The sequence below is a fragment of the Pipistrellus kuhlii genome, unplaced genomic scaffold (genome assembly GCF_014108245.1).
Source record: "Pipistrellus kuhlii isolate mPipKuh1 unplaced genomic scaffold, mPipKuh1.p scaffold_m20_p_2, whole genome shotgun sequence".
Taxonomy (NCBI): Eukaryota; Metazoa; Chordata; class Mammalia; order Chiroptera; family Vespertilionidae; genus Pipistrellus; species Pipistrellus kuhlii.
In genome coordinates, this window is record NW_023425515.1 from 184,085,440 (window position 1) to 184,097,975 (window position 12,536).

The window sequence follows — 12,536 nt, forward strand, 5'->3', positions numbered from 1 at the left end:
CCAAACCATGCAGACAACTAAATCCTGGAGAAGGCAGAGTTCTTATCCAGGGATAAGCTATGTGAACTTTTACATGGAATTTTAAGTTTTTACCAGTAAGATGCTTGCTGTGCAACCTGCTGTGCAACCTGCTGTGCAACCTGCTGTGTCCACTTCCTAGTAAGCACCAGGCCTCCAGCCCCTCTTCCTGCCAGGACTAGAGACCTTCTTCGCCACCACTGAGTCTGTGGCATTTCATGGTTTGTTTGTTTTTTCTTTTTCTTTTTTTAAATATATTTTATTGATTTTTTACAGAGAGGAAGGGAGAGGGATAGAGAGTTAGAAACATTGATCAGCTGCCTCCTTCACACCCCCTACTGGGGATGTGCCTGCAACCAAGGTACATGCCCTTGACTGGAATCAAACCTGGGACCCTTCAGTCCGCAGGCCCATGCTCTATCCACTGAGCCAAACCGGTTAGGGCATCATGGTATTTCATAGTTTGCATGTACTTTGATTTAGTTATTTAACCAGCCTCCTTTGAATGAATGTGGGGGGTGGCTTCCAGACTTTATTGCGTACCCCGCTGCAGTGAATGTTCTTCGTCCATGTATTTTTGTGCATTTGTGTAAATATTTCTGGGGGAGAAATGTCTAGGAGTGGAGTTGCTGGGCCAGTGCACGTTTTCATCTTCGACAGGGATGGCCGGATAGCCCTGCAGAGAAGTAGTAGCAGCCTGTGTGCCCCAGTCAAACCAAGAAAGGCCACGTCCTCAAAATAATGGGAGTGACCCACCGCCTCGGGCCTCAATCCCAGGGGCCTAGTCATCGAGAGGCATAGAAACCACGTGGCAGCTCCCGGGAAGCCACCTAGTCACGCCCGGCTTCATTGACTCCTCCTGTTCCTGCACGTCTGTCTCTCACCGCTATACCCTGGAGAGGCCCTGCCTGCCGTGCACGACAGGGAGCTCGGTACCTCACACGGTAGCGGTTTTACTCTTGAGCAGCGCTAGCACACTGGTTCTCACCCCTCTCACCTGGAATCCTGCCTTGCTTCTTAGCAACCTGGCCGAGAAGGAAAGAAGGAAGAAAGGAAGAGAGAGAAGGGAAGGCCAGGAAATGCTCAAACTTTACATGCAGTCATTTAGTCCTCAGGACAACCCTTGGAGGCAGGCACTGCTATCCCGCTTTAGAGATGAGGACCCTGAGACTCAGAGAGGTTAAGTAACCTGCCCCAGGTCACACAGCTGTTAGGGGGCAGAGCTAGGATACAAGCGTAGGCAGCCTGGCTCCAGAGCCCACACCTCTGGTGTTCTACCTCTCCAGGCAGGAGCCTATGATTTATTGAGCACCTGATGTATACAGTTATGTGCCACTTAGCCATAGGCGTACATTCTGAGAGAGGCATTGTGAAGGGGATTTCATCGTTACGCAAACATCATGGGGTGCACGTTCACAAACCTCAGTGGAATAGTCTGCTGCACAGCTAGGCTGTAGGGTACAGCCTGTTGCTCCAAGGTTACACACCTGTACAGCATGTTACTCTATGAATACTGTAGGCCAGTGTTTCCCAAAGTGTGGTACGCGTACCCCCAGGGGTACGGGAAGAGTTTGGTGGGGGTACGCGTTGCACCGGAGTTTGGCGGGGATATGCACTGCACCGTGCTTAACTGCGCCTAATTCTACGTTCTCATGAGTACGAGGGGTACTCAGCGTTACGAAAATTATAGAAGGGGCACACATATGTCAAAAGTTTGGGAAACACTGCAGTGTAAGCAATGGTAAGACTTTGTGTATCAAAGTATATCTAAACCTAGGAAAAGCACAGGAAAAATGCAGTATAAAAGATAAACAGCCCTGGCTGGTTTGGCTCAGTGGATAGAGCTTTGGACTGTGGACTGGAGGGTTCCAGGTTTGATTCCGGTCAAGGGCACATGCTCAGTTTGCAGGCTCAATCCCCAGAAAGGGGCATGCAAGGAGGCAGCTGATCAATGATTCTCGCTCATCATTGATGTCTCCATCTCTCTCTCCCTCTTCCTTCCTCTCTGAAGTCAATTAAAAAAAAAATTTTAAAAGGTAAACAAGGACACCTGTGTAGGGCACTCACCACGAATGGAGTTTGCAGGACTGGGCGTGGCTCTGGGTGAGTGGGTGGGTGAGTGGGTGAGTGAGTGGGTGAGTGTGAGGCCTGGGGCACCGCTGGACACTGCTGCAGACGTTATAAACATGTACGTTTAGGTGGCACTCAATCTTCAAAACAACAGGAGATTAAATCAAGCTCAGGAGAAAAGGATGCAATCAGGAGACTCGGTGCACACGAGGTGTGTGCGGCTGTTGCTGGCATAACACAGCAAACTTCCCTTCCTGGCAGTAGCAAGAAGGCACTCTGAAATAACAATGAAAAGCACAGTACAGTAAGTACATGGTCGTTCAGCATCATTATCCGGTGCCGTGTACTGTGCATAATTGCATGTGCTGTGCTTTTATGTGACTGGCGGGGCCGGAGGCTTGTTTACACCGGCACCGCCACAAATATGTGAGTCATGTGTTGCGTGGCAACATAAAGACGCCTCCAGCGACACCAGGTCACAGGAATTTCTCGGCTCCGTTCTAATATGACGGGGCCTCCGTCCTGCAGTCCCTCATTGACTGAAACGTCATGAGGCAGCACGTCTGACCTCAGCCCTGGGCTCGCCGGACTGCACACACAATATCTAATTTACTCACACAACAACCCCTGAGGTGGGTGTGACTGTCCCATTTTGCAGATGAGGAAGCTGAGGTCCATAGAAGAGAAGCAGCTTGGCGAGGAGGCACCTCCACCACCCGCTAGGGTTCCAGTTTCATCCAGTGTCTGGCAGCCTCCACGCCCCATTTCCCAGCCGCCCATTCACCCTCCTGCACAGTGTCTGAGCCAGATCTCAGCGTCATCTCGTCTCAGTCCCCGTTACCAGTGGGAACTGTTGGAAGAGGTGGCGGTGACTTAATCTGGAACGCCGCCGCTGCCTTTGGTTAGGAAACGGTGACCTTGTCCCTCTCCCAGGGGGTTTTTCACCTTGGCCTGGCAGGATCTTCTGTCACCAGCCTGGCCCGGGGCCCACGGGGCAATCCCACTGGCCAGGGCGGGAGAGGGATGGATTAAGCAAGGCCTCAGCATGGGAGGGTTCGGTGTCTGGGTTAGCAAGGCCCAAGCAGTGCCAGGAACAATGGGAGAACAGTCCGGGCCTGTACCGCCGGGGCTTGGCGTTGAGGTGGGGGAGGCCTGGCTTGCCCAGCTTGGCTGCCAACACCCGGCCCCATTGTCCAGCCGAGAGCAGGCGGCGGGACATGTGTCCTAGATGCGTGACTGAGCGTAGGAATGAAGGGCAAATGGGGGAGTGGGTGGATGGTGGGGCGAGTGAGTGAAGGAATGCATGGCGTTCAGAGGAGGGAGACCGCTGGCTGGGGGGGATGAAGGGGGCTGTGAGGCAGGGGTAGGGGGTTGGGGGGGGGAAGGACAATAGGTTAGTGAGCATCGGGCCCAGCCAGTGAGTGCTGGGCGGTCCTCTGTCATGGGCACTAAGGAGGGGCAGCACATTGCAGGCCCATCACTGGGGGTTGTCCTGCCTGGATGGTGCAAGGGGTAGAGCAGCTGGGTTTGAGCTTCAGGCCTGGTACCTTGGGCAAATCCCCCGTCTTCACAGTTTTCTTCGGGCAGAATGGAGGTAACGTTACCGGACTCAGGTTCCGTGAGGGGCTGTTGACAGAGTCCCGAGGGAAGGCGGTTTGTAAGCCGTCAAGTGCCAGGCTGGAAAAACATGTTATTACCGAGCAGAGGCCCCACGGCTAGGTCACTCAGTGTCACTCCTCCCCCCGGGCCCCCGTGCGGGGAGGAGGCCATCCCTGGGAGGCAGGGAGGGGAGGCTGGTGCCACCGCGGGGCCCAGGCCACCTGGGCAGGAGCAGGTGGAGGGAGGCCCCAGGTGCCGTGTCCCCGGGTGGGGGCCGGTCCCATGACCTCCGCTCAGGGCTGCCAACCTGTTGTTTGCTCAGGAGGCTGCTGCCTGGCCCAGCTCCGGGATCCGGGTGTCTCGGCGCACAGCCAGGGCGGGGTGAGGGTGGCGGCCCCCGCGTGTCACCTCCCAGCTCACCCCTCTGCCCGGCCTGGAGCCCTGAGGCCCTCTCCCCCCACCTGCGGGGGACCCTGCCAGCTGTCCCCCTCAAGTGGCTGTGAGACTGAGGGCCCATCTTGCAGCCTCCACGAGCCTCCACCTCCTTATCTCGGAAGCGGGGTGAAGGTGGCAGCGCCCTCAGTCAGGGTGGTGGTTGTAAGGATTACAGGATATCACGGTGCTTGACTCCCCCCCACCCCTCGACCCCACGCTCCCCCTTCAGTCCTGGCAGAGGTCAAAGGTGCCTGGACAAAGAGAGTCAGGGGCCGCCATGCCTGTGGTCCACCCTCAGCCCCTCCCCATAGGCTCTGTAGGAGGGGGTCAGGCTCTCTGGCCTCACTTCAAAAATTCCCTCACCGGGCTGCCCCTGGCTACCATCCTGACACCTTGGCAAGGCTGGGGGCAAGCAGGGGGGCAGTGCCCGACGGTTAAGCTCCGGAGACAATGGGCCTCTGTGGCCCCTGGGCAAGGGGCCGTTCCCGGGCAGTGTCTGTCTCTGGTTTCAGGAGATTAGCGTTCCCTCAGACCTGGCACCAGGACGGGGAGACGGGGAGCGCCCAGGCCCCACCCAAAGGGGCTTCGCTCAGGGGCGACAGGAGTAGCCCTTCGCCTGCTCTTCTCACTTGGTGGTCCCTGCCCCGCCCCTGACGGGAATCACCACAGAACCAGCTGGTCTCGTGGCCTCTGGTGAGGAGCGCTGGGCTGGGCTGGGCCCCTCAGGCCCCTGTCCTGGGCTGGTCCCCCCACGTCCTTCTCACCCCTACTTTCACCGCCCCCGACCACCCAGGTCTGGTTTCCCAGCATGCATGGGTGCTGTCCGGCTCCCCTGCTCCCCATCACAGGCTCCTGGCCTCAGGGGTCCTGTGTCACCTGCTCTGGCACCATCTCACCTGTGTAAGTTGGGTTTTCAAGCACGGAATAGGTCACCGGGCAGCAGCCTGTGCAGGGAGGGGCCTGCTGTGTGAGACACGTGCTTTGGTTGGAAATGGCCTGCAGCCCGGCAAGGCGACTGGGGCGGCACAGAGAGGGGCTGGTGTGTGTGGGGGTGAGGCTGGGAGAGCCAGCAGCAGCCAGGCCCACCTGGGGCCTCCATCGGGCAGCAAATTGTGGATGGGCAAAGGGCCAAGTCCTACCCCCAGGACAGTCCAGTCCCCCCTCGGGGGGTCTCCAGGAGAATGGCTCACAATAACAGCGCTCACTCTACTCCATGGCTCACAGCAGCCCAAGGGTGGGCACCTCACCTCTCCTTTTGCAGGTGAGAGGACCTTCCTACCCACTGTCCTCCTCCCCTTCCTCCTCCAGGTCAGCAGGTAGGAAGCCGCCCAGGGAGGCCTCTGGTTACCTGTCCTCCCTCTCCCATATCTCCCCACCCAATCTGGGTCTGACCTGCGTTTTGCAGAGTGACGGTGCCCCCCACCCCAGTGTGGCCTGTGAAGCCCTGGGCTGATGGAAGGCCTGGGTTCTGGCCCCCAGTCTGCCCCCACCTTGCCGGGCGGCCTTGACATGGTGCTTTAACTTCTCCGAGCCTCAGTTTACCTCCTGGGAATTGGGGATTCTAGCGACCGCCTTATCTCCGGATCCAGTTCCGGGGAGTCTCCCAGGGGTGAGCAGATGAAGAGGGCATTTGAGAAGTACAAAGAGCTGTACTCACCGCGGTGAGATTATTATTGTTACCTTGATGTGGAGATAAGGGAGGGGGAGGAGGTGCAGTGACAGTTGCCAAGAAACCCTGGAGCTGTCAGCAGCGGCTTCCGGCCCGGCCCATCCCACTCAGGAGCTGGGCCCCTCTCCCCCACACCCCCGTCGCACCCTTTCGCTGGGAGAGATGGGTGCTCTGAGAGGGAAGGGAGCTGGGGCCAGCTGGCTGGTGGCCATGTATCTGCGGGGCCTGAAGGTCACCCAGGAGTGTGCCTGCCCTGAACTCCGGGACGGCTCCAGCTTTCCCTGTGACCTTGAGCAAGTCACCTCCTCTCTGGCTGCCACCTCTCTGTGTCCAGGTGTTGTGTACCTGCAGGCAGGAGTCCAGGCCAAACAGGGCAGGATTCCTGGTGGTGGCTGCAGGGCCAGGACCTGCGGCGGGAGGCCGCTGGGGGCCAGGGCTGGGCAGCAGGACGGAGGGCCTGGGCCAAGAGCATCTGTGATGCATGTCTTAAAAGAACTCTGGGCTGGAGTCAGACCTCGGTACTGCCCTTTCCTTGGTATGACCTGGGGCTTGTCACTGAGCCTCTCTGAACCTCAGTTTTGTTTTGTTTTCTTATTTGGAAAAAGGTTGGTAATAATCCAACCTCACTAAGCTGCTGTGGTGATCACATGAGACAACGCCCGTGGAAACTGCAGAGTGCTGTGGAGATGGGCATGGCAGGGAAGGCATGCTCCAGGCACCTTCCAGATGCTACATGTGCAGGAAGAATGCAAAGCATTTTAAGCTGGGCCAAGCCACAGCGTCAAGAAGGTTGTCAGAGGAGTGGGGAGGGGCGGAGGCCTGGGGACCTTATGTGAATGGAATGGTGGAGACCAGGAGTCAAGGGTGGGATAAAGAGAGAGAGAGAGAGAGGTTCTAGTTCAGGAGGAGGGAGGACATGGACCAAACTGGGGGAGGTCTGCAAAGGCCAGAGGCGGAGGGGAGGGAGGGAAGGGCCAGAAAGGTGGGGGAGAGAAGGTGAGAGGTAGGAAGGCTGAGAGGAGGAGGAGGCAGCAGCGGAGGCCAGAGGGGTGGGGAGGGAGGCGAGAGGCTAAGTGCATTCATTCCTTCAAAAGCATCAAGAAATTGCTATTTACTAAGAGGCAGCATAGTGTACAGGCACAGTACCTAGACCTGATGGTCAGGGGTTCAAATCCTCCGTATCTCCCTCACATTCACAGCGTGACCTTGGACAAATAGCCTAACCTCCCTGTGTCTCAGTTGCCGCCTCTGGACGGTGAGGACTAGATGAGTTAATACGAGAGAAGCAGCGCTGGCTGCCATTGCTGTTGTCACGTGACTACTACCTCTCCCGGCTGCCATGCTGGGCCCACAGGGCCGGCCTCCCGTTCTGTGATGTCCAGAACCTGGGCTCTGCCCTGACAGATCTGGGCTCCAATGCCCGCTCTGCCTCATGGACAGTGTGACCTTGGGCGAGTCAGCATCCCCTTCCCCAGGCTCAGTTTCCTCACGTGTGAGGCCAGCCGCCTTGGAGTGCCTGACTCCTGGGGAAGCTCTGAGGATTGAATAAGGTCATGGGAGACACAGGTCAGCCGTGGCTTTTGTTCTTGTCTCCCTGCTAGCGCTCAGCTAGGCTGGTGGGCACGGGCAGGGCCCAGGGCCTCCCACTTCCTGCTGCCCTCATCCTGGATTCCTTTCCCTCCCCTGCCCTTTAGGGCCTAAGCATGACCTTTTAGGTGGAATTACCTGGGGGAGGGGGAGGGGGGCTGGGCATTTCTCGTGAGGAGCGGGACTCTGGCCAGCCAAGCCCTGGAGAGCCGAGGGCCTGGAGGCTGGGCCCTGGATGGCAGCCTGAGCCCCCTTGTCTTTGCAGAGCTCCCTAGTCCTGTGCCCACACGAACAGTCCTGACTGAGATGGGCACCCGGGCACGGGGAAACTGAAGCTGAGAGGGTTCTGGGAGGGGACCATGTTAGGGAGCTGCTGCCAGGCTGACCTACAGTGGCACAGCGGGGGTCAGACCGGAGGACACTACCCAAGCAGCTCCATCATGGGCAACAGCCTCCACCCAGCAGCCAGGCCACGCCAAGACGGTGGTCCCTACCACCAAGGGGGCCAGCTCGGCCCCTGCACACCCTCTGCTCTCTGTCCCACTGGCACTGGCCCTGCTCCATCAAGGACGTGAGCTTTAAATGCTGGCTCTGTCACCCACCTGCTAGGAGAAGTAGCTTCACCTCTCTGAGCCTCGTTTCCCCCCATCTGTAAAGATGGGGATACATGATGCCAATCTTGTGGCACTGTAGTGAGGGTGTAATGTGCTTGACACAGTTACTGCACACAGTAGGTCTCAATGAAGAGTCCCCGTGCAGCCACAGTGTGACATGCCTGGGCCATTTGTATAGGCCTCTCTCTAGCCCAGGGGTCCTCAAACTTTTTAAAGTGGGGGCCAGATCACGGTCCCTCAGAGAGCTGGAGGGCCGGACTATATGAACTGGAGGGCTGGACTATAGTATTGGGTCGGCAACTAAGTAATTGCGGATATCACACATATATGGCTTCAGTTGAATTTTTAGGTTTGCAGACGTAGTACAAATGTAAAACACATTTTGTTATTTGATAGTTGGCTATTCAGCTGTTAATCAGTTCCATGAAAAAATTGTCTTTGATTTTCTTTAAAAAACCCGCAATTACTTAGTTGCCGACCCAATACTAATTCCTACTGTAACACCTCGGCTGCGCTCACTGCCCAAAAAACCTGGCGGGCCGGATCAGACTCCTCTGCGGGCCGCATGTGGCCCGCGGGCCGTAGTTTGAAGACCCCTGCTCTAGCTCCTCATCTCCAGTCTCTCCCCGGGTCTTGGAATCTATAGGAACCTGTGTTTGGGCTGTTTCCCCGCCCCCAAACCTCCAGTATCTCCCTATTGCCAACCTTCATTGAGACATTCAGCTCCTCAACAAATACGTAATGAGATCCAAGACCCTAACTCGGGGAGCCAGAGGTCACCATGAAGGAATGAATAGCGAAGAATTTGTTGGGTGGATAGTAGCTGCCCAGGCTCTATGTGAATTTTTTTTTTGAAACTGAGGCCGATAGGAGTGTCAATTATGGTCACACATACCTCCCCCACCCGGTGCCACTGTCCCCATGTCCATCCTTCTGGGTCAAGGCCTTCCTTTTAGGACGTACCCCGGGAGGTGAAGAGGAGGCTGCAACAGGGCTGGGGCCGGTTCCTCGGGCCGCTTCTCCTACTAGACGAGGTGGGCTGAGGGGAGTCAGCAGGGGGCAGAGGTGGGCTGAGGGGAGTCAGCAGGGGGCAGAGGTGGGCTGAGGGGAGTCAGCAGGGGGCAGAGGTGGGCTGAGGGGAGTCAGCAGGGGTCAGAGGTGGGCTGAGGGGAGTCAGCAGGGGGCAGAGGTGGGCTGAGGGGAGTCAGCAGGGGCCAGAGGTGGGCTGAGGGGAGTCAGCAGGGGCCAGAGGTGGGCTGAGGGGAGTCAGCAGGGGGGCCCAGAGCCCCTCAGGGTCTCCCTCCTGGGCCAGGTTCCTGCAGGCTCGCCCCCTCCCGGGGTGTGGCAGTGCCAGCTTCACCTGACTCAAGCGGCGGTTGCTGCCGAGGATCACCTGGCGGCTGAGTGACACAGCCTCTTGGCGGGTGGGCGTGGATACAGCCACCTCAGGGTGGCCCTAGGCAGCCGGCAGAAGCCAGGCTGCTCCCCAGCCCTGGGCTCCCTGGGTCCCGGGAAGCACTGTCCCTGGAGGTGGCCTCCTCAGCAGGCTTTCTAGGATGACGGCGTTGACTTCACCCTCACCGGACCAGTTTCCTCTCCTCGGGGAAGGGCGTGGTGTGGGCACAGGGTTCGGGCTTGCCGTCGGCTGGGCCTCAGATGCTGGCTCGGCTGCTGACCAGCTGTGTGACCTCCACATACTTCTGGGTCCTTGTCTGTCCGGTGGGAATACCAGTGTGGTGAGCAGTCTGTGCCTTCGGGCCAGAGCGCGGGGCTTGGCACAGAGCCCGGCACCCAGTAGGCCCAGTGAGAGTCGGGTAATTCTATTGTCAACAACAACAGCCGGCGGCCTGTCAGTCCGAAGGCCGCTGCCTCCCTGAGGCTCAGGAAGAGGTCCATAGAGGCTGGAGCATCCTGCTTAAACCAGAGGCTTGGGCTCGGCCATCTACAGCAACCCTCGCTGCCTCAGTCTGCCCATCTTCAAAACGGGCTGTGGACACCCTCTTGGCTGGAGTATGCGGGAGGGAGGGCCCGTGGAGCGTGTGAGGAGAGACCCTGTGCACATCTCTGGTCTCTGGGGAAGGAGAGCGTGGTTAGCGGCCCCACTCAGCAAGCTCCTCCTCTTCCTCCTCCTGGGCAGCCCCGGACCCACTCCTCCGTGGAATCTGTGTCCCCTCGCGTCCCCCAACTCGGGCGGTTGACTCTTCCTCCCCAAGTTCACAAATCTCCCCACTGAGGCTCTCCCTGACCTCAGACTCTTTCTCTCCCAGGAGGAGTGATGGGCAGAACCAGCGCTTCCCTCAGGCACTAGATCTGCCGAGAGTGGACTCAGTCTCCCCACCCGCTGCTTCCCTCTCCCCAAAGGTGAGTGCCCGCTCCCCGCTGCCCTGGTCTGGAGATGCCCCAAATGAGCACCGGGCAGAGGTAAAATGTTCCTCACCCCTGGGTGGGCCTGGCCCAGGCTAGGAGGTTGAAAGGGGGGGTTCTGTGGCACGGCTGGGGGTGGGGGAGAACAGCCGGGAATAAACTGGCTCAAGTATTCTTTTTTTTTAAAAAAAAATTGATTTTAGAGAGAGGAAGGGAGAGAGAAACATCTGTCCTGCGCGCGCCCCGATGGGGGGATCGAACCCACAGCCTGGGTGTGTGTCCTGACCAGGAACGGAACCCACCACGTTTTGGTGTATGGGTTGACGCTCCAACCAACTGAGCAACACTGGCCAGGGCACAACTATTCTTCATTTTCTCCTTCATCATCATCACCACCATGAGTTTCCTCGTCTGTAAACCGGGGGTAATGGCAGTTCCCGCTTCCCGGGGCTGCGGTGAGGATTACATGGACAAGTGCCAATAACGCGTTTCACACGCAATGCCTGGGCCGGAGGAAAAGCCCTGTGAACGAGGCTGTTTTTGTTATCATGGAAATCAAATGTTCACCCGGAACCTGATTTGTGACAGACGTTGTGCTTGGTGCCAAGTGGCCAGTAACCAGCCAGGCACAGACCCTGCCCTCGAGGAACCGGAGTCCAAATTAGAGAGAGAGAATTAAACTTCTGCAGAGTGTCACGTGCCAGGAATAAAGGCTAGCATTGATTGAGATTTACCGTGGGCCCCGTGGACACTTAATGCTCTACATACAGCATTTCATTTCATCCTTAAATAATAGCTTCTACTATCAGTCCCATTTTGCAGATGAGAAAATGAAGGCTCAGAGAGGTTAAGTTTCTCATTCAAAGACACACAGTAGGATGTTACGGCGTCAGGACTGTAACTCAAGCTGTCTGCCCAGAGGGCCTGGTCTGGTGGCCTCTCTGATGCCAAGGACCACAGGCCTGTACTGCAGTACCCTGTACGGTTCTAAAGCGTGTCCACACGCATCATGCCTCTTGGTCCTGTCATTAAACTCTGGGTGGCAGGCATTATCCAGGTGAGGATGCAGATGCTCAGAGAAGTGCAGTGATTTTCCCAAGGTCACACAGCAGAAATGTAGCAGAGGCAGGAGCTGCCAAGCTCCTCTCTAAGCATGCTGGCCTGGAACAAGGCCTTGGTCCTCTCCTGGGCTGGGAGAGCAGACGGCCAAGGAATGGTGTCCTCGTGGGGGACCACCACCACCAAGGGGGTCCCATGTGGGGGTCCTGTGGACAGGATCAGGGGATCCTGGCCTACTTTCTGTGTCTGGGCATCAGCTCAAGACGGGCCATGTGAGCCCTGGGGCTCGGCAGGAAGGGATTGACTCGGGTTTGTGAGTGAGCATCTGGGCGGAGGCCTGTGTTCGCACCAGTGCTGCATGCCCTTGGACTGTCCCTTCTCTTCCTGGCCTCAGTCTTCCATCCGGAGAATGAGGGTTGGACCAGCCCGTCACCCCGAGTCCTGGTGCCCAGCCAGCCTGAGGCTGCCCTTCCTGGATAAGTTCTGAGATGCCTCCCCTTGGGCTCCTGGCCTCCACCCAGTCTGCCTAGCAACCTCCATTTGTGCCAACACAGCCCAGGTGGGAAGCTCCAGACAACCCACCCTCCCCCAGAACCAAGTGGACCGCAGTCTGTGGATCACCCTCCTTCAACAGGAGGGAGCCAGGGGCCAGAGAGATTGAGCGAGTCCGCTGGACCCCCAGCAAGCCAGCGGTGGAGCTGAGGGAACCAGGCCTGCGACGCACTGTCCACCGCCTCACCCAGCTTCCCTAACTCTGTACACGTGTGTAAGGTGATGGAGCCAGTGTGAGGGGCAGGAGGTCTCCCTGTGCCAGCGGGCACCTCCCTGCCCCTCTCGGGGCCTCGGTTTCCTCATCTGTAAAATAGAGGGGACACTTGCTTCCCTACCCATCTTGCCAGCTTGCAATTGAGAGATAATCCTGAAAGTAATTTTGGAAAGTAGAAATCAGGAAGCTGAACTATTACCAGGATTACATCCCTGGGGTAGGACAGGACACCCAGGAGGGACTCCCTTCATTGAGAAGCCCCTTGAGATACCCAGGACCTTCCTACCCTGCCCCCTCAGAGGGGTTTCTTCACGTGGGGATTCTGAAGTCTGCACAGACATATGTATGCACGCGG

At 57.7% G+C, this 12,536-nt stretch overlaps 1 protein-coding gene across 16 annotated transcripts in view; it reads left to right on the plus strand.

The window, feature by feature from the left end:
* Positions 1–12,536, plus strand: part of LOC118722401 (RAP1 GTPase activating protein) — a 50,946-nt gene that overhangs the window by 10,408 nt on the left and 28,002 nt on the right. For all 16 annotated transcript variants that reach the window (XR_006742242.1, XR_006742243.1, XM_045585068.1 and 13 more), the window contains exon 3: positions 10,260–10,353. Coding sequence is in view for 13 of the 16 variants with exons in the window: in XM_045585068.1 (XP_045441024.1) it covers positions 10,260–10,353 (94 nt within the window). In the remaining 3 variants the exon portion in view is untranslated. The remainder of the gene's footprint in view (positions 1–10,259; positions 10,354–12,536) is intronic.